General features: G+C 42.4%; 1 protein-coding gene across 24 annotated transcripts in view; it reads left to right on the top strand.

The window, feature by feature from the left end:
- The window catches only part of Dtna (dystrobrevin alpha), a 370,573-nt gene extending 349,135 nt beyond the window's left edge, over positions 1-21,438 (top strand). For 11 of the 24 annotated variants that reach the window (XM_076554802.1, XM_076554803.1, XM_076554812.1 and 8 more), the window contains 4 exons: positions 8,201-8,290; positions 8,900-9,065; positions 13,011-13,143; positions 20,677-20,965. In XM_076554802.1, the coding sequence (XP_076410917.1) occupies positions 8,201-8,290; positions 8,900-9,065; positions 13,011-13,143; positions 20,677-20,817 (530 nt within the window). In that variant the 3' untranslated portion in view covers positions 20,818-20,965. Of the gene's footprint in view, positions 1-8,200; positions 8,291-8,899; positions 9,066-13,010; positions 13,144-15,406; positions 15,456-17,834 lie in introns of all 24 variants that reach the window. The other 13 variants (XM_076554814.1, XM_076554813.1, XM_015988016.3 and 10 more) reach the window with 3 other exon arrangements.
- Positions 21,439-21,730: the final 292 nt, after the last annotated feature.

Genomic DNA, 21,730 nt, shown 5'->3' on the forward strand with positions numbered 1-21,730 from the left:
CTGCCAGGAGCCGACATGTCTCAAAAAAGAAAAATTTCTAAGTTATTAAAACATTTTAAATGCCATATTCTGTAGATCTCTGAAGGGTTTGAAGATGACCTGTCTAAAATACATCTGCTCAATTTTTAAAACATATCTAATATGACTACAATTTCTATTATAATGTCTAACTACTAACTTTCATTTCTTTATATCCTAATAGTTGGTAATAATGTAAAGTATTTAAAACTACTAATTGTCTTTTTCTTTTCTTTTCTTTCTTTCTTTCTTTCTTTTTTTTTTTTAAACAAGAACCTTAAATCTAATCTCCTTTGCTTAGCCTTTTTCCTAACCCTTGACAACTTGTAACCTACCCCCCTAAATAATGAAAATTATCCCAGACCCAAAACCCATTAAAAGAACCAAAAAACCACCCGCCCCACACCACTTCTTTGGCAATGTGGGTGTCATATTCTTAAAATTGCTTCCTGCTGGGTATGGGCGAAGTTATCTTTATCCTGAAAGAAAATTTTTTAGGTTAATTGTCAAATTCTAGGAAAGATAACTATATCCTTCATTATTATCCAGTCTATGTATAAAGCCAAAGTTCAGGGTTTATCTCAAGTCCTTATTCAAGTAGTCTTTGAGACTGGATCATCTCAGCTAGTCATCTCAAAATTGCTCTGAGCACCTTGTAGTTCAAAGCTGATCTATAGATGATGTTTGTCAGTTCAGTGATATTATTATTGTCCACGTGGAATTGTTGTTGTTGTGTTTGTTGTTGTGGGGCCCCATCTTCTTCCTGGAGATTTCAGTTGATGTTAGGCCTGGCCATGATTTCCTGCAGAAAACTGATAAGAGACTCGAACACAAAGACATATATATGCAGCTAATTGAAGCCTTTTTTCTAGAATTAGTTAGTACTCTATATGACCATTCATATCTTAACAAAGTTTAAAATATATATATATATATGTACATATATATATATATATCAATCTTGTAAATTTTGATATAAAATTTATACTTTAAGAAAAGTTTAAAGAATCAGAATAGAATCAAAGAGTTGAGATTAGTAATAGAATAGTCCCTTAATTAATTTTGCTTTTGTCCTGTCCCATAGCAGAAAATGGCTCTTTCTGGCATGATACAGGGAGTTTGCATTTTCCTTTTAACAACATGCTTGAGTTTAAAGAAGGAGAGAGCCATTCTCCAACTCCAAAGTCAGCTTTAAATTTTAATTGAACTGGGACTATTAGAAAACCAATAGTGTTAAATCTTTAGAGAAAAGCAGAAACAAACATTTAAGAAGACATAAATTTTTTTTAGATTATATATACCCATACGCCGTTTCACTTTGTTTCCTGGGATAGATGATTTGTCCCTTTTCTTCAGTTGTCTCATTTGTCTTGTGTTCTTCAGATTCCTTAACCATCATTCTCCTAAAAGACAAAAACAAAAACCTTTCCCCAAGACTAACTTTGGGGATGTTCCCTTTTGGCAAGTTATTATCTGATTAAATGAAAAGGCATGTGTTACTGTACAAGTTAGTTTAAATTGGATGTTCATGCTGGTTGATGAACTATCATCTCCTCTAATTAAGAGGTTTCTCTTGTTCAAATCGAACCTTTATCAATTTTGATGGTACCCACAGCTTATCTTCTCCTGTAGAAACAAAAGCAAAACCTCATCCCCAACGTAATACATACCCTGGTTTCCATTCTGAGGTCAGCACATCCTTAAAGTATATAGGCTGATTTAATTCTGTAGTTTTTTCTATTACCCAATGTCTCTCTGCAGCTGTTGTTCCTTTCTCATTGGCATTCAGAAAATTCAAAGTTAATAGAGCATTATGCAGTCTATTTCTGGGGGTTTTTGTTACTCCTTTCTGTTTATTTAGCATATCCTTTAGAGTTCTGTTTGACCTTTCTATAACTGCTTGACCTGTAGGATTATGTGGTATACCTGTAATATGCTTTATATTGTAATAAGCAAAAAACTGTTTCATTTTAACAGAGACATATGATGGAGCATTGTCAGTTTTGATTTGTGCAGGTATACCCATGATGGCCATAACTTCTAGCAAATGAGTGATTACAGAATCAGCTTTTTCAGAACTCAAAGCAGTTGCCCATTGAAATCCTGAATAAGTATCAATGGTGTGGTGTACATATTTCAATTTTCCAAATTCTGCAAAGTGAAACACATCCATCTGCCAGATTTCATTCCTCTGAGTACGCTTTGGGTTACATCCTGCTGGTAATGGCGTTTGATTATAGAAGGAACAAGTAGGACATTTCTTTACTATTTCTTTGGCTTGTTGCCAGGTTATGGAAAAATCCTTTTTTAAACCTTTACTATTGACATGATGTTTTTTATGAAATTCTGAGGCCTCCAGCACATTTCCTATCAATAATTTATCAATCTCGTCATTGCCTTGTGCTAAAGGGCCTGGCAGACCAGTATGAGATCGGATGTGAGTTATATATAAAGGATGACTCCTTTTCCTGATTGTATCTTGTAATTGAATAGTGAAGTTAATTCTGAAGCATCATGGATAAATTCTGCAGTCTCAATATGTAATACCACTCTTTCAGCATACTGAGAGTCAGTTACTATGTTGAGAGGTTCTGAAAAATCCATTAATACCAACAGAATAGCATACAATTCTGATTTTTGCACTGAATTATAAGGACTTTGTATGACTTGACTTAAATTTTCTGATTTGTAACCTGCCTTTCCTTGTTTGTTGGCATCTGTATAAAATGTACGAACTCCAGATATGGGTTTTTGCCGTACAATTCGAGGCAAGATCCAATAAGCTCTCTTTATAAAATCAATTCTGTTGCTTTTGGGATATTTGCTGTTAATTTCTCCCAAAAAATTACTGCAAGCTCTTTGCCAAGGTTCACTTTCTGTCCATAATTTTTCAATGTCCTCCTTAGTTAAAGGTACGACAATTTCTGCTGGGTCTATTCCTGCTAATTGACGAAGTCTCAATTTTCCTTTCCAAATCAAGTCAGAGATTTTTTTCCCCATAAGTTTTTAATTTTTTATTTGGTTTATTTGGTAAAAATATCCATTCCAATATAATATCTTCCCTCTGCATTAATATTCCAGTAGGGGAATGCCTAGAAGGTAAAATAACCAAAATGCAATCCAGCTTTGGATCAATACGATCCACGTGCCCTTCATGTACTTTCTTTTCTACCAAGGCCAATTCTTTCTCAGCTTCAGGTGATAATTCTCTTGGACTATTTAAGTCCTTGTCACCTTCTAAGGTTTTGAACAAATTAGTCAGTTCATCATTTTTTACCCCAACAATAGTTCGTAGATGAGAAATATCTCCAAATAATCTTTGAAAGTCATTAAGAGTCTGTACTCTATCTCTCCTAATTTGCACCTTTTGGGGTCTAATTTTTTGTAGCTCTATTTTATATCCTAAATAATTAATAGAATCCCCTCTTTGTATTTTTTCAGGAGCAATTTGTAATCCCCAGCAAGGCAAAATTTTCTTTACTTCTTCAAACATTCTTTCTAAAGTATCTGCATTTGAGTCAGCTAGTAAAATATCATCCATATAATGATAAATTATAGATTTAGGAAATTTTTTACGTATCACTTCCAATGGCTGTTGTACAAAATATTGGCACAGAGTTGGGCTATTTAACATTCCCTGTGGGAGGACCCTCCATTGAAATCTTTTAACCGGTTGAGAATTATTATAAGTAGGCACTGTGAAAGCAAATCTTTCTTTGTCTTTTTCTTGTAAGGGTATTGAAAAGAAACAGTCTTTTAAATCAATAACTATGAGAGGCCATCCTTTTGGTAACAGAGTAGGCAAAGGAATTCCAGATTGTAGAGAGCCCATCGGCTGAATTACTTTGTTAATTGCTCTAAGGTCTGTTACCATTCTCCATTTACCAGATTTCTTTTTAATAACAAATACAGGAGAATTCCAAGGGCTGGTTGACTGTTCAATATGCTGAGCATTTAACTGTTCTTCTACCAGCTCTTCTAAAGCCTGGAGTTTCTCTGTTGTTAAAGGCCATTGCTGAACCCATACAGGCTTGTCTGTTAACCATTTTAAAGGTAGAGCTGTTGGTATTTTTGGAGGATTATCAGTTGTTGTGCCCTGTTCTTGTATAATATGGATGGCTGGTGACCACTCAAAATAATGCCTTCTAATATTTCTCTCAGCAACATGTGCTAGTTTATGATTTGTTTCTGAGATTGGAGGGATTTTAATCTGAGTATTCCATTGTTGCAACAAGTCTCGACCCCACAGGTTCATAGCTATGTTAGCGACATATGGTTTTAATTTTCCTCTCTGTCCTTCTGGACCTATACATTCGAGCCATCTTGCACTCTGTTTCACTCCAGATAATGTCCCAATTCCTAACAGTTGAACGTTTACCTCCTGAAGAGGCCAAGCTGGATGCCAAAATTCTGGTGCAATTATGGTAATGTCCGCACCTGTGTCTACCAGACCAGACAACAAAACACCATTTATTTTTATCGTTAATTTTGGTCTCTGTTCATTAATAGAAGTTTGCCAAAAAATTTTCTTTATGTTTTCTCCTGAATTTTCTATTCTCTCTTTTTCATCATCCTGACCAGCATGATTTATTCCAATAGTCATTTGGTTATTTAATCGCTCAGAGCAGGGATTTCCTCTACAGCTGCAGGAAAGGTTTGAACTGGTTTTGCTATGGGGGCCTGCATGAGGCCCCTCCGGGAGTTTCCCGAAAACTGAGGCAAAGGATTACCCTGTCTGTCCTTTGTTGATCTACATTCGTTGGTCCAGTGTTTTCCCTTACCACACCTTCTGCATACTCCAGAAGGAAGGGGCATTCTTTTGCCATTGTTCCTTGAAGAAACATTGCTTCTCGGAATGACCTGTCTACAGTCCCTTTTCAAATGTCCTTGCTTTCCACACCCAAAACATCTAACACTCCTCAAACCTTTTGAAATTACTTCTCCTACCCACGTATCATCATGCTCATCAGCCTCAACATTAATTGTTTCTCTAATCCAATCTTCCAAAGGTGCAGATCTTGCCCTTAACGGCCTGATTATTCTTTTGCATGCTGCATTCGCATTCTCAAATGCCAAAGCTTCAATTATTGCCTTACTAGCTTCTGATCCTGAGACCATTCTGTTTACTGCTGAAGCCAGTCTTTCTAAAAAATCTGTGAAAGATTCTTTTGGGCCTTGCATAACCTTTGTGAATGACTCAGGTTTTTTTCCTGGTTCCTCAACTCTGTCCCATGCATTCAAGGCTGCCATTCGACATAAAATTAGGGTTTGAACATCATATAAACATTGTGTTTGTATTGAAGCATATTGGCCTTCTCCAATAAGCTGATCCTGACAAACTTGTATTCCTTTATCCGTCCATTGTTTTTCTACGTTTCTAGCTTCCTCCTTAAACCACGTTAGAAATTGAAGTCTCTGGCTGGGTTCTAGAACAGCTTGTGCAAGGTCCCGCCAGTCCTGTGGTATAATCCTATTATATGTTGACCAAGAGTTTAACATTTGCTTTACATATGGGGAATGCATGCCATAAGATACTATTGCCTCCTTAAACCTTTTAAAATCCATCAGTTCAATTGGAGCCCAGATATTTTGTGTAGCCATTTGATCAGGCATCTGCTGTACGGTTACAGGATAAATTAAGGGTGACTGTGTGAAAACAGGCTTTCTTTCTGTAACCTTATGATCCAAACTTGAACCAACTTCACTGTTAAAATTAACAGGTTTTTCTAAAGCTGTTATCCTGGCACTTAAATCGACTATCTTTTTAAATAGTAAAATGAGAATAAGCATGGTGATAAACTGCATAATTCGATCAACATTAATCTTCTCATATAGTTGTTCCATTGTCAGACTGCCTAAAATTTCAAAAACCCAATTTTCTTCCAATGTACACAGAAAACCCATTTTTTTTTAAATGTGGAAAAAATTTGTCGTTTAAATAGTTTCCTTTATGACTTACCAAATCTGCGTAGAACAGTAGAAATCCGAGCGAATTTCAAAAGAGCCACCTAGTGTCCTAGGTGTGAATCCAGAAAGAGAGAGAGAGAGACAGAAACAGAGAGACAGAGAGAAAGCAAGAGAGAAAGCAAAAGCGAAAGTGAAACTGAAAGTGAAAGTGAAAGCGAAGGGGTAGCCGGCTAAAGCTTAAAGCCAGCCACTTGTTCCTTCTTGAGCCGAGTCAAGGCTTGGCTTTACAGGCAGGGGCCCTGTTTAGCAGGGCAGGCCTGAGTTGTTTGTAGCACTGGCTTTAAACAAGCAGCTCACAGTCCGGCCTGAGGCCAAGCAGACCTGGGCCGGGGCTAGGGAGCCGGCCCCAAGCAGTTTTTAATGGATTCTTGTCACGTTGGGCGCCAGATGTAGATGTAACCAATCGTCTTATTAAAATAAGAAACACGGAGCCAATGTAAAAGAGAAAGCCGAGAGGTCAGAGCTCAGAGATAAAATCTTACCTCCTGCAGTGCTCCTAGCTTCCCCGAGAGAGAGCTACTTCCTGTTTGTCTGTGTTTAAATAGTCTTTCTGTTCTGCCTTCTCATTGGTTGTAAACCCAACCACATGACTGCCTCATCACTGCCTGTAAGTACCGCCCTCCAGGTCTTAAAGGCATATGTCTCCAATACTGGCTGTATCCCTGAACACACAGAAATCTACCTAGCTCTTCTAACCACCATGCTCTTGCTATGGCTCTAATAGCTCTGACCCCAGGGCAACTTTATTTATTAACATAAAATTAAAATCACATTTCAGTACAAATAAAATATCACCACAGACTGGCTACTTTAAATCAAAGGAAAACATAAACAAAGACAGAAAGCAAATAATAGATTCCAAGGAACCTTCTCTGGTATATGTGCCAATCAAATTTCACAACTTCAGTTGTGCATAAAAATACTGAGGCATTTCTCCCAAACAAAAACAGACGAAGGGAATCAGCAGGCAGAAGAAGTATAAATGGCCAGCAAAGGAAAGATGTGTGACCTCACTAGTGATTTCAGAAATAGACATTTTAATCAGAATCATTGTTTGCCTAGCAGTGTTTTTAAAATGTTTTTTGACATCAGCCATGTCTAAGGATAGTAACCATGTGTGGAAACAAGCCTTCTCATCCATCATATACAGGGATAAAATGTTAACACAGTTTAATGGGCAACGCTAACAGACTGTTTTCCTCTACAGTGGAAAAATGGAGGCTCCATGTCAAGTTTCTTCTAAGCATGAATGTCATGCAAGAGCTCGCTACCTATGTAATTCACAAAATATGTTTCTTTTTCAATTTTTTTTAGAAAGGAAAATGTTCTTCATCTAAATCAGATTTTAAAGACCTGCAGTATGTTATCTGTTGATGCTTTATATTATGGTTAATGTTTTTTTTTTTACTTAGTCTCTTCGATTTTCTGATTTAAATATATTTATTGTTTTAGTCATTTAATGTTATTTTATGTAATGTGAGAAATTACAGTAGTATATCACCTACAGGCCACCCCTAGCCCACGAAACACTCATGCTATGTAACTTTTTTTGTAAGTGGCATATTTGGAATCTCGAACCCTTCCGAAGATACTGTGGTAATTAATGCTCGACTCCATCTCCACCTTCCCCACTCCCATACCAACCTGCAAATACCCATTTAACCCTTAGTGTGCCCGATATGTAAGAATAATCTTTTCTGCAATGGACTACCTTCCAGCAGTGCAAGTCCACGTTAAGGTGCATCATCTGCCCAGCACCTTAAGAGCAGAAGCCCAAGTCTTTACCCCTTCTCCACTCTCTGGGAGCATTCAGTACATGGTATCCCGATCTCAAAAGGCATCAGTCCTGAAATGGAGATCACTGGAACCCAGTAGGGGACAGAGCCTATGCTGGCCGAGGGCAGGCTCCAGGGTGCTCAGCCACCAGGCAAGGGCTGGGACCACAACTGCTTGGAAACTACAACTCTCCTGGTAATGTGGGTTGTCCTCAGTAGGGCGTCCACACCTTCTGATTCACAGGGAGTACCAAAGCTTGTGCCAGGTCACCATGCTGATCCCTCTCATTTCCAAAACTTCCACGTTGGAATGACGAACTCTACAAACCTCATCATTCTCTGGGTCTTTTCACCTCAGGAGGAGTTGATAGACAAGCAGCTTAAAACTGGTTGTGAAGGAAGGGCTGTAACACTTTCAAATTGTTGCTTCTTCTTTGAAGGTTCAAGAAGGAATTTAAGGAATGACTTGCTAGTCGCGGCGGATTCCATCACTAACACCATGTCCTCTCTGGTGAAAGAGCTGAATTCAGGTGTGTTTCTGTGTTCTCTCTCTTGTGGGCTTGTTGTGGAAGGGTCCTTATGCTCAGGGTCCCTCTTGGAGACCTGATCATTGTCAAATATAGATTTTTAACGTTTTAAAGGAAAAATTTAATTTATATGTATGCATGTATGTGTCTGCACATGTGTGTGTGTGTGTGTGTGTGTGTGTGTGTGTGTGTGTGTGCCTGCCTGTGTACATGCTTTGTCTACGTGGAAGCCAGACAAGGGATTCTGATCCCCTGGAGCTTGGGTTGTGAATGGTTGTGAATCTCCCAACATGGGTACTGGGAGTGGAACTCTGTCTTCTACAATGGCAGAAAGCGCTTTTTACCACTGAGTTATCTCTCCAGCCCTGAATAAAGAAAGAAAATGCTGTATACCAAACTATTTTATAGTTCATTCTTTTCAGTACCTACTCTCACCTCAGGAAAAAAAAAAAAAAAAAAAACAACTGGCTGGTGTCGGACACACTGATGTTGCTGCATGTGGGACCTGGGGACTTGCTTCTGGGCCCTAAGCTTCCCGGGGAGGCTGGGCCTTTATCTCTGGGTCATATGCCTCCTAAGGGGTCACTCTCTGTGTCTTCCATTGCCCACTAGAGGTGGCGAGTGAAACCGAAAGTGCTGTGGATTCTGAATTTGCAAGAACTCAGTTTGAAGGTCTGGTTCCATCGCCAACCTCTGAAAAGGCTTTTCTAGCCCAAATCCACGCCCGAAAACCTGGGTACATTCATAGTGGAGCTACAAGAACCATGCACGGTGACATGTAAGTACCCTGCTCTTGGGGGCATTTTCTCAGGTGCGGAGCAATTTGTGGGTGGCCTCTAGAAAGTTTAAAAAAAAAAAACACTAAACGGGTACAGTTCCCCTTGAGGCGGAAGGGAGCTGCGTTTAAGTTTGGTACTGGGAGTTCTTCCTTCTTAACAATTTCCAGAGAGCATGAGTGACCTAAAATAATGAGTGCTTAATGAAAGCATTGCTCACCTAAGGCAGACATACTCCAGTAAACTTCCTGTAAGTCAAAAACACATCTAACGCAACTAAGCTGTAGTTTGTTGTGGCCTAGAAACACTGGTAGCACACTGCAGGGTATCAAGCATTACCCTTCTGACCCATGTGACCAACAGAGGGCCGCAACTTCTTGATGATGCCAAATCCCAAGACGGAATCATACACATATTGCTAGTTTGGGGTAGATACTAATTCAAGACTCAAAGAATGGTCTCTAGTGAATACACATCACATTTGTATCATGGTAAAATTGGAAACAAACCCTAAGTTACACGTCACTTGCAGTAAAGAAGAGGGAAAGCATTCTCCCAGGCCACATATGCCACTTCAGAAGTGAAGTCATCTTGTCTTCTGACTTTACTAATTAGGGGACAGTCGTGATGCTAGAATGGCATTGGAGAGAAGTCATTAAACACACGGAATCTCTTTATAAAGGAGCCCAGTTTGATCGACTCATCAAATATGTATAACGCTGTCCTTCAGAAGCCGTTTGCAGAGGTTGTTATCACAAATAGCTGGGGATTATCTCCTCTATATGAATAAAAGTCACAGATGGGCAAGAGGCAGCTCCCCAAGCCCTGGTGGCCCTGAGTTCCAGAGGCTCAGGGCTCGGCTTACAGATTCCAAAGTGTCTGGCTCCAAGTCTTGAGAACTAAAGGCTCCACACTGTCCAATGTGGAGGAGGCTTGCAGCTCTTGGGCCTAAGTATCAGTGCTGGGGGCTATGGCGACACTTCCTGAAGTCAGAACCCTCGGATTTCCGATCTGTGATATGTGATAGCACTCGCAAACTGTAGTCCTCACAGCCTCGGCTCCTGCCATCAGCTCTTCACGGCTTCTTGTCTTCTAGACTTCAGCTTCTCTAGGGTCTGTCTTCCTCTCAAAGCTTTCCACCATTTTTTCTGATCTTAGTTCTACGCAGCCTTCTGCCCTTGGTCATTTTCTGGAATTCTTCAGATGCCTCCTGGTGTTACAGCCTGGAGTTTTGAACATTGTAGCCAGAGCCTCAGCTCCTGGTGACTCCCTCCAACTCTTCAGTCACCTCTTTATTATTGCTACCATGACAGGGTTGGGCTCTTTATGCGACCAATACAGCACATCCTACCTATGACAGAACCATAAGTAGGCAAAAGACCATTCAAGAGAAGCATATATTGGGATAATGTCCTAGACCAGAAGACCCTGACAGGAAAGACTATCTATATACATACATACATGTGCGTGTGCACGCACACACACACGTACATATGTCTCTCAAACCTTACTTATGAGCCAATCACAAGCCTCAAATTGCAGCAAGCACCGACTTTTTGCTGGGTCATGGGACAGGTTGTCCCCTTCCCCTCCTGAGTAAACACTGCTGTCAGTTGAGTTACAGAGTTAGTGAGTTAGTGTTACAGAGTTCATAGAATGGAGTCTTCCAAAGCCACTGGGAGTTGCCTAGAATCTGTGTGACTGCACTGAGGACTCTGAAGACAGGAACTCTGGCTCTCACAGCTCCTGTGGTTGCAGAAATCCTTGGCTGTTGGAGTGGTGTTCCTTCAGAGTAACGATACAGAGTTCAGAACAGCCAGACTTCCAGAACTGCAGTCTGGCCGCTCGCCAACGGTGATGCTGCTTGGCTGGTAGCTTCCCCCTCAAGACAGCCAATAAGAGCAGGGTCTGGTGGCTGTCATTCAGGGGGCCAAACAGCCTGTTTCCAACAGGTTTGCTCATTCACAGGAGAAAAAGTAAAGACCGCATTAACATTGCTAACGCTATTTAAGAATGTGTGCCTCCTCCGTTGGCTCCTCTCATCTGTCCCCCTACCTGAAGAGGTCTGTGTTATTCGACCAAAGCCAACAGCATCAATGGCATCCCACTAGGCTTGCTGTGACCCTCCCTCCATCAGCAGAGGAAACCAAGGTTGACTATAAGGGCAAATTCCGGGCCTAGCTGAAGAGCCCAGAGAGAGAGGGAACAAAGTGAGAAGAAGGAAGAGAAGGAAGCGGGGTGTTGGGGGCTAGAGTGCTGATAAATGTGGACAAGGGCTGGAAGGATATCACAACAGAAGGATAAGGCTTCATGTGACAAGTACTTCACACTCGTCTACAAAATAAACCGGCTGTTTTACAGACCCAGTGATGAAACTAACCAGAAGTGCGGCTGGTGTTCTGGTTCTCGTTCTAAGTAGTGAGTAAAAGGCCAGAAGTAACAGAGTTGTAAAGAGACCTGGTTTTGAAAGCCAGCTGTGAAGCAGCGGCCTGCAAGAACACAACAAGACCACTGTGTCATTTAAAATGGCGGTGTGTGACTCCTGGTTTTGGTTTGTTTTCTTGTCCTTTCCGATAAAACTTAGAATTGTTTGATATGTTATTCAAAGTGGTAAACTGACATTTTTCTAGTAAATAGATATATATGTACATATCTTATTATTATGTATTTTATAGTAGCTATGTAACACATCTTTACCCCAGTCCTAAAACTCAAGACTATGAAAGGCCTCCCCACTTCTGACCCACTCCCCCTTGGTCGCCAGAGACCAGAACCAGCTTCCAGCAAGTGATCTGGTAGTTGAAAATGGGGAGCTCAAAGAAGCCTCATGGACTCTTTTAGGTTGGCCCTAAACCTCCAAAAATAATATGCCCCATAGATAAGATAAACATGAACAATGACATTTAATGTCCATTCCCAAAACCTCTCTTTAACCCAACTTTTCATTTTGGAGGGTGTTTTACTGTCAACACTGCCTTTTAAAAAAAAAGTGCTGTTTTAGCCCCAACAACGTAGTTTGATTTAGGTAGTGATCCTGTGTTCAGCCTTGTAAGTCCTTTACACGTGGGAGGACTGGGTGGAAAAAGTCCCCATTACTGAATGAGGTCAATCTTATTTGCTTATTTCATAACAAAATTGAACAATGCAAATGGATTTTTCAGATTCGGGGGCTAGTAAAAATTTGTAAGGTCAAGAGCTATGGTGTGATATCCTAGTATCAAATCACTGGTATTGTAAGACGTATTGCACCATAAAGTGTGTTTACATATGTGTGCATGTGCTCAAGTGTGCTTGTGTGTGCATGTGCATTTGCATGTGTGTGTGTGCATGTGTGTGTGTGTGTGTGTGCATATGCGTGTGTGTGTGTGTGTGTGTGTGTGTGTGTGTGTGTGTGTGTGTGTGTGTAAGTATGTATGTGGCAGAATACAAAGAGAGTTAAATCATGCACACATTTCCTTAAGCATTATTTCACTAGAGGGCTCACTCGCCTTTCAGAAAGGAAAAAAAAAATCCATGTTGTGAAACTATACAATACCTCTAAAGACAGATCTGCCTTGTTTAAGACTGTAGAACATTTTAAGGGCTATCATTCCTGTATGTCCTATAAAAACATAAATGGTCAATGACTTCCTCACTAGGTTTGATTAAAATAAAACATTTTAATCACAAATTTCTCCAAACTTCTCTCTCTCTCTCTCTCTCTCTCTCTCTCTCTCTCTCTCTCTCTCTCTCTCTCTCTCTCTCTCTCACACACACACACACACACACACACACACACACACACACACACACATTCTGTTTTATTTTCCTTTGAGTTGAAGAAGACATGAAGGTGAACTGGGGGCTCAGGGAAAACACATGAAGGAAGACAGCGAGACACAGCACAGGAATCCACCCACTCTTCTCTGTTAAGACTGTTCCCAAACACCTCTTATGTTTTTTCCCAGCGTCCCAGAAGACGGGGATCCTTACGTCCAACCCGAGGATGAGAACTATGAGAACGAGTCTGTGCGGCAGCTGGAGAGTGAGCTGCAGATGGAGGAATACCTGAAGCAGAAGCTGCAGGACGAGGCCTTCCAGGTACAGGAGGCAGCAGCAGCCCTGCCCCTCCCCACAGGCCTCCACAACCAGGTCCTTCCCATTCCCTGAAAACGCAGGCCTTCCTCCCTCTTTCTTCCCTACTTCTCCAGAATATTCTGCTGGTACCCCTCAGTCCATGCATCTCGTACAGTGATGTTTTAGATGCCTCTTGTAGCTGTCTGTTCTTCCAAATTCTGATCTGGAAAGTGAAAGGGGCCTTTGTGACATTGGCAGAATCATAGTGACAGCCAATCCAAACACCTCGGGATTGTAAGAAGTCTTTTCTCCTAAGTTAAAATGTAGGGACCTGGGGAGACGGTTCCGTACACAAAGCACTTGTAGAGCAAGTGTGAAGACTGGAGTTTGGGTTTCCAGAATCTGGTAGGCGTGGTGGCCCAACCCATAATCCCAGTAGTCAGAAGGTAAAAACAGGGGCTCCCTGGAGCAAGCACACTAGTCAGGCTAGCCGCACCGGTGAGTCCTGGGTTCGGTTAGAAGACCTCAATAAATAAGGTGGAGAGCAATAGAGGGCTCCCAACAGCAACCTTGGGCTCCCACATGCTTGCACCAATACATGCACTGGCAAACATATGCACACACACACACACACACACACACACACACACACACACACACACACACACCACATACAAACATGGAAAATAGAAGCCCACATATCAAATAAAAAGCCAAAAAAAAAAAGACAGTTATATAAATTATATATATATAACACATGGCACAAGAAAAATGAACAAACACCAATCCACTTCCTCCCCTGAACTGTCCCTGACTTCCTCGTTGCCCACATCACATCAAACATACGCAGGAAGGTGACAAAACTTACCGAGAAACAGTGGGGAACTGGAAGACCCCGTTCAGCAAGGCAGACGCTGAAAGAGGTCGCAGTACCCTAACCCATCTGAGAATACACAGAACACAGTTCATGCCACTAAGAGGAATACAACTGCTTACTCTCGCCAAAAGTAATGAATTTGCCGCTCAGGGCCACTCCACTGCCTGCTTCTCCACAGGTGTGTGGCTGGGCTCTGAGCCTTCAGGGATGGTTTCCTGGTAGAGCCCAGCTGGTCCCAGCCCCAGCGGGTTATTGTTTTCCTATCAGACCTTTTGTCCAGTGGCCACACAAGCTTTTTCCACAGTCTTGGGTCACCAGTGGCCCTCTCTCACTCTGTCAGTGAAGGACAGAGAATCAGTGAGAGCCAACTGGGTCTGGCTCCTGTGTTATGTGCAGAATGAGCCTGGAAATGTTCCCAAGAGGACTGTGGCAGCAGAGAAGCCGATGCCTGAGATCATCTGAACAAAGTGTGGCTTCAAATGTGCTGCAGCCCTTTCGGCCTAGCAGCCGCCTTTCAGAGATAGTGAAAATCTTCCTCAAGCCATTTCAAGAAGAAGAAAAATACTTAGTGTGTAGAGCCAATGCTCCTGAGATACAAATACGTTCACCTGATTACAAAGCCATGGTGAGCTCGTTCTCTGTGCCTTCTCCAGCTCACCCATAGAAAGGAACCAGCCTCGCATGAAGCCGGCTGGGAGTCTCTGGGAAGCCTAAGGGGTGGTATCCTAAATGCATCTCATGTGGGTCTGCACGAGGGGGACAGAAATGTGGCTGGATCATCAACATCCGAGTCGGGCTGTTGGAGATGCGGCTGGATCATCAACATCCGAGTCGGGCTGTTGGAGATGCGGCTGGATCATCAACATCCGAGTCGGGCTGTTGGAGAGGCCTGCCGGGCCCTGTTCTTGAAGCTCATCTTCCGTTTCTGAGGTTCAGTGACAACAGTAACTGGAATTCTAGATTTTTTTTTTCAGGTGCCTTTTCTCCAGTCGATAACAAATACTAGATTCTTAATGAATTATTAGCTAATGTCACATGAGTAAAGTAAAGGGGGTCGTTCTATGAATGACAGGATCTAACTGGAGTTTTTGTCATGCCCGGTAAACCTCTGGTTCCTCTCTCTCCTTGCCTTTCCATGCTTGATGGTCTCAAGGAAAGGAGCGGGGGAGTGTGCTCTCACTCAAATGCGTATCCTGGAGCACAGTGGAGTGGTCTTCTTCAAGGGCTGTGTCAGCCGAAGGTTGGCATCAGGATGGATGGAATGCATCTGTTGTTCTCTGGACTCTCTCTCTCTCTCTCTCTCTCTCTCTGTGTCTCTGTGCATGGCTTCCAGCCAAATAATTCACCAGCTTGACGGCCTCACTGACTTGACATGTCACCTTTCTTGTTTGTGTCCTTTGTCACCCACAGGTCAGCTTGCAAGGTTGAATGCAATGTCCTTTTCTCACTCTCCTCTCAAGTAAGTACCCTGTTGTTTGGGAGGAAGCATGGACACTGTAGACTGAGCTGTGACAGCTCTTAGCCTAAGCTCACGGCCACTCTTTCTATGTGATGTAGTTTACGCCTTCCCTGCTGCTATCAGAGTGGTAGCTCATTATCATCCTCTGTAAACCCCCCAGACATCCTGAAGTCGACTTTTTACTTGTGGATTAGAGAAGTTGTCACAGAAAACTTCCGTGGCACCTGAGGTGCAACCAGACTCTGTGGCCACATCCCCAATGGCATCAGAGAAGGAAAAGATCAAGCTACCTCAACATCTCTAGATGTCAGCTCCTTAGTTCCCAAAGAACCTATGTGTCCACTGTAGCAAGGGACAACACCATCAAAGAAAAAAAAATCCTGTGGCCTTGTGTTTTGAGGGTGACTAATTCAAACCCACTGAGGAGTTCAGTGTGATAAAAGGTAACTTAAGCGTTAGTTCATCCCACTCTAAAGATTTACCTAATAATGGGCCAAATTCTCAAGTCATTTTTTTTTCTTTATCTAGTACTTGACTGTTAGAATCACTTGGGTGTCATGATCTAAGTCTTGATCTCTGCATTTTATTAGAACCATTTTGAAATACACATCTCACCGATACTTTGCATAATTTAGACAAATTATTAAGGGTTTCACTTTCCTCTTGTACTTCATGATATTATACCTGCCTCACACACAGGAGGTGGGCACATGGGATATAGTTTGAAAGAGCTTAGCACACCATAATTAGCTGTGGACATGCACATGTCTGCGTACCTTTCCAGGCTTCAGATCCCATGCGGTCCTGGGGAGCTACCACAGTGTTCACAGAAGTGTAGTGGAGCCATGGGACTCAGAACGACTTTGTTATTTCAGCTTTTATAAACAGGCCAGGACTCAGCTCCCTGCAATGACAGTGGGACCCACTGTCCCGTAAGTCTAGATGGCTTCTCTAGCTCTGGTTAATGGCCTTGGTGGTCCTTCGTCACAGCCTAAGTTAGTGCACTTCCTACAGCAATCAGGACTTGTGTCTAGTGTAGTTACATAGCCCTTCCCAACTCTGGAATCACATGAGTGTAGCTGATAATATACTCGGCCAACTCCAGTTGCTAACTTGGGGAATGAATATGTTTCTTCAGCTTTAAGTAGTAAATGGATACACGCTAGCTCAGACACTACAAACTTCCTCACTCCGCCCCCAGGTTCCCATCAAGTGAATAAGATAGAGCTGATGGGACAGACCTTCTGAGCTCTAAAAAGGGATCTTACAACCACACTCTGGTCGCCCTCCCTTGCATTTGAAAATGTGACATCACACCCTCTCCTAATTCACGATGACTACACTGAAAAATATTCCCAGGAGCTGTTTCTGAAAATACTCACTCCAGTTATAACCAATCTAGTCCCAAAGGAAAAGGCTTTTCCTTAATAGCATTTTCTTTTTCTTAGCTCCAACATTTTAATCATTTTTGTTCTGTATATTATTTAAACATCAGAGGCTTGATCTTAGAAAAACATATATTTTTAAGGTAATCAAATGGCCTTGCTATAAACCCACATAAAAATTGTATCATGTTCTTTTTGTACCTAGAAGCCATTTTTTTTTCTTTTTTTTTTTCCTTACTTGGAAATTTGGTAGTGAGAAATGAAGCAGGGGTGCCCTCTGTCACTTACTGCGGAGATACACTGACTAGATAGCATTCTGCAGGAGCCTAACCACAAACCAGCCTGCTGCTGAAAATCAGCCAGTCGGCAAAATGCATTTACAATCTTACAGAGTGCTACAAAAAAAAAAAAAAAAAAAAAAAAAAAAGCAACATTTCACCTTATAACTCTTTTTTACCCTGGTAGGATGCTCATAATGAGCTCAATAGAATTGCAGTTTTAGAATTACCTGTATGATTAGTATCTTCTTGTTTGGACTTTCTGACTATACTGCAATCCCAAAATTATCCGAAAGGACATGCCTGTCTTACACAAGGGTCCGGAAACAACTTATTGGCTCGACATCAGTCAGTCAGCTGCCAAGGCAGAGTCCTTCATGAATAAAGGCAGAACATGGAAGTTAAGGAGCAGGCAGACTCTTCCTGTGTTCAAGTCAGGCTATGGGCCTGTTTGTAAACCATTGTGTGCCTTTAACTCTTCGTGAGCCTCAGGGGTACCCCAGAGATTCCTTAAGAAGAAAGGTTAGTGAAGAGAACTCTAAACCATCTCTTCCGGAAGACACACAGTGTCTAAGACATCCTAATTTTCATAGGAAGGTAACACCATGAGTGTGTGTGCGTGAAGGGGCTGGGTGGGGGACCCTAAGCTACTGAGCCCTAATTTAGAAACAGTTTCCACCTGTTTAAAAAAAAAATTACACACTCCTTATTCCCAGGCAAGCTATAGTCAGACAGATGATGAAAATAACATGACATCCGGTGATGGAGAGAGCTGTACCTACACAGAGGAGGAAGACAGCAGCCTGGCCGCAGCCTCACCCTCGCTCGGAGAGAGGAGCCACCACATCCAGCAGCTCCACCACCCCCCTCCCCTAAGATGTGTTCCGATGCCTGTAGTGCAGCTAGCTTTCTGTTCTAAGATTTGTAGTTCATAGGTGTGTGTTTTAGAGTGGGGGGTGGGGGGGCAAGACTTATGTTCCTAGACAATGTATCAACTCCATCTCCTGTAACATGGCTCATCCCTGGTTCAAAGCAAACATCCACAGGCTGAGAGCCTGCTGCCGGTAACACCGGGCAGTAGTATTAACGAGCGTTTTAAACCTTTGCACACAATACTGAACCTTTGCACACAATACTGAACCCGTTCAGTTTACAGTGACAATATTAATACTGTTTGTAGCTAGGAGTTTCATTTCTGGATTCTTTGAGATTTTAGCAAAGACAGTTTTATTATATACTATACATTTTCCAAAAAAAAAAAAAACAATAATCTGCAATAGGATTTGGTTTCTGAGTGTCAAGACTCAGAACCCAGAAGCCAAGAAGGGTCCTTGGCCTGCCCATGTCTCCAAGTCCCTCTGAGAAATGACTTAAACCTGCCACCACCAGAAATGATGGGATTTGGGGGGGGGGCATATTTCCAACTTTGGGTTATTTTCCTTTAAGATATTCTAATGAGTCAGCCATAGAATTTAATGTAAATACTTTTTCCAAATAGATATCATATTCAAAAAAAAAGAGAGAGACAACATTCAAATGATATAGAATCTAGTTTTTAAAATCAGCACAGATCTTCTTAAAAACTGTGAACTATGTTTTTGGAATACTCGTTACTAAAGCTGTTTATAAACCACAGGTGCCATAAGATCCCCCAACGGACTCCAGTTTTCTGCACTCCTCCAGGTCTTGCTCTCCACATTGTATCCTTAGGAAGCATGTCTTACCCAGCACTGCTCATTGGCAAGTTCCCTCATCGGGTAGTTCCGAGGCCTTCAGCTTTAAAAGTATGGGCTTAAAGCGCGCTTGCAGACATTCGCTCGCCCGCCCACCCTCCGCTTTTCCTTTCTGGATGTTGATTGCCTTACCTGGCCACCTGTTGTTCTGCATGCAGCCGTGTGTGGTCTTGTGAGAGGAGGAGACTGGCTCTTCCAGGTGGTATTGGGATTTCACACTCAGCTGGAGGCTGGTGTGTGAAAGAACTCTCAAAGACAAGAGGATCAAAGCCTGTGGATGGTCCTTCACGAGGCCCCTCAGTAGAGAGACCTCAAAAGGGCCTCCCTTAGTGATCCTGGGGAAAATGGAAGCGAAATTGGTTATTTCAAGATCTGATGTACAAGGAAAAGAAAGAGCCAGACACCTGCAGGCTGTCTTAAACTTGCAGCCTCTCTGGAATTCCTGGTTTTTTCTTCTAAAAGAAAGAAAGAAAAGAATATCATTGCAGAACAATGAGTCTCAGAATGTGTCCCTCAGACCAGCAATGTTTGAGTCACCCAAAAGTCTTAGCAACGCAGTTTCCTAGGCTCCAAACCCGGACTGACCCACTGAATCGGAAACTCTTGGGTCTGGGCCTAGTGATCCATGTTTTAATCAGCCCTCCTAACAGTTCCGATGTGTTCTGTAAGATGGAAATCCTTGTTCTAGAGTAGAGTTGTATGACAAAGACTGAAAAGGGCCTTATCCAGACTAGGTTGGAGCTCAGTTGGTCGAGTGCTTGCCTAGCATACACAAAGCTCTGGGTTCAATCTTCCAGAGCTTTGTAAACCTGGCATGGTAACACATGCCTGTGATTCTAGCACTCAGGAGATGGAGGCAGGAAGATCAGGAGGTCAAGGTCGTCCTCAGCTACATAGTAAGTTGGAGGCCAGCCTAGGCTACATGAGACCCTGTCTTGAAGGAGGGGGAAAGTGCTCAGAATAAATGAGGAATGTCCTAAGTGGACCACAGATTCAATTTGCTCACTAGGCTAGCAGAAGCCCCCTCCCACCCCGTACACCTAGACTGTATTGAGTGGCTAAGAACTCCCTTTCTGAGCCCATTGTCTGCAGAGGGCTCTTGGGTGTTCTTGCCTCTGCATTCGGTCAGAAACCTCCTTGGCTGCCCTTTATAAACAAAATCATTTGCCTTGAGGATAGCTGAGGGCTTGGTTGGCATCAGTGGGGGAAGGGCTTGATTGATTGGCATCAGTAGAGGGACCCCCCCCCACCCCCCGCGCTGTCCCTGGGTGTTCTTAGTCTATCTCTCGAGAAAACCCGCCTCACAAAATTCCCTGAGCACAGGCTAGCACCAAAGTTTCACAAACTGCACAGTTCTCTGATTTCTTTGCACAGGTGGATTTTGTTGCGGGTTTTGTTGGTATGTCTCAATGTTCATCTCTCTTCCCCTGCCCATCCTCTGTGAAATCACACCTCTCTAGATGGTGCAGGTGGCCATTGGTGCCTCATACTCAGTACTGAAAACCACTACATCCCAGATACCTGCATTTCTGCATTTCTGTCAGCTCGAATCAGAGCCACATAGTACATCAGAGCTCAGCCCCTGCCGGTGGCCCTCCGCCACCGACGGGACTGAGCTGACCCATGTTGTCTCTTTGGTTTTCTACATCCAAGTGTGTGTCTAAGGTTGGAACCATTCTACTGAAAACCGTCCCTCTTGTCACAGCCTCCGTTGCCAAGCAGCTCCATCCCATGACTCCATCGTACAAAGCCATTGCAGGAACTCTCTGGAAACCACTACCAGTGAGCAATTTCTCACTAACCAGCCACCTTTTCTTTCCCTTAGCTCCACGTCAGCACTGAGACCAGATTCAAGCACCCCTGTCCTGTAACCGAGACAAAATGGCGTGTGTTGTTTTGGGGTTTTGTGATTGTCGGTGGGTTCCTTTCCTTGGCTCTCCAAATTTACTTTTGGGGCCTGTTCTAAATGCAAACCCAGCAGGTTTCGTCTGTCCTGTCCATTCCATTCAGCTATATCTCGCAGGGGTTGTTCTTTCTTATCCCACAATGAATTGCACATCCACGTCCATCAGCGCTGATGGCCTATGAATGGGCAATGGTCTAACACTGCCAAGCCTCCCCCACAGCACTGTGGCCAGGAGGTGGGTGAAATCTACTGTACAGGATTCAGGAATTGGTTGTGGTTTGTCGGGATGGAAGTTGGGGTAAGTCTGGTTGGTCAGAGGGAGACGTGTTGGAGATTACAAAGATGGATTATCGGATGATCTATAATAAGGCAGGGAAGGTTCATTTGTAAGTAGTAATGTGAACTGAATTGCATTAAGATTGTGGCCTTTGTGTGATATATATTACGTATTTTCTTATATGCATGAGCCAAACTGTTGCAATATAATTTAGCACTGGCGTCTGCTCTTATTTTGACCATCTTCGTCCACCATTATTAGTTCTTGGCTGTTAAGTGTAGATAGATCTTGTAAATATGGCGACCTTTGGTTGCTGAGTTCACTTTGGTTCAATTCCACACAAGGAACCACAAGCAAAGAACTCCACTGTGTCCTCAGAAGACAGGACACTTTTACCTTGAACCAAAAAAGGAAAAAAAAAATCAGAAGCATTCATTGTATCTTGAAGCTAATTAACATAAGACATTTTAAATTGTGACTACTGCAACTTGACCCCATTTGAAATAACCAATTCAGAAACACTAAAGAGTTCACAATATTCATTGGTATTGTAACAAAACTACTATAATATGTTGTTTTGTTTTGTTGATATTGCTGTTAAGTATTGTTTTGTGTGTGTGTGTGTGTGTGTGTGTGTGTGTGTGTGTGTGTGTGTGTGTGTGTTGGAACCTCCTGGGGACATGTTATATTTTGAAG

Source organism: Peromyscus maniculatus, chromosome 19 (assembly GCF_049852395.1).
Source record: "Peromyscus maniculatus bairdii isolate BWxNUB_F1_BW_parent chromosome 19, HU_Pman_BW_mat_3.1, whole genome shotgun sequence".
Lineage (NCBI taxonomy): Eukaryota > Metazoa > Chordata > Mammalia > Rodentia > Cricetidae > Peromyscus > Peromyscus maniculatus.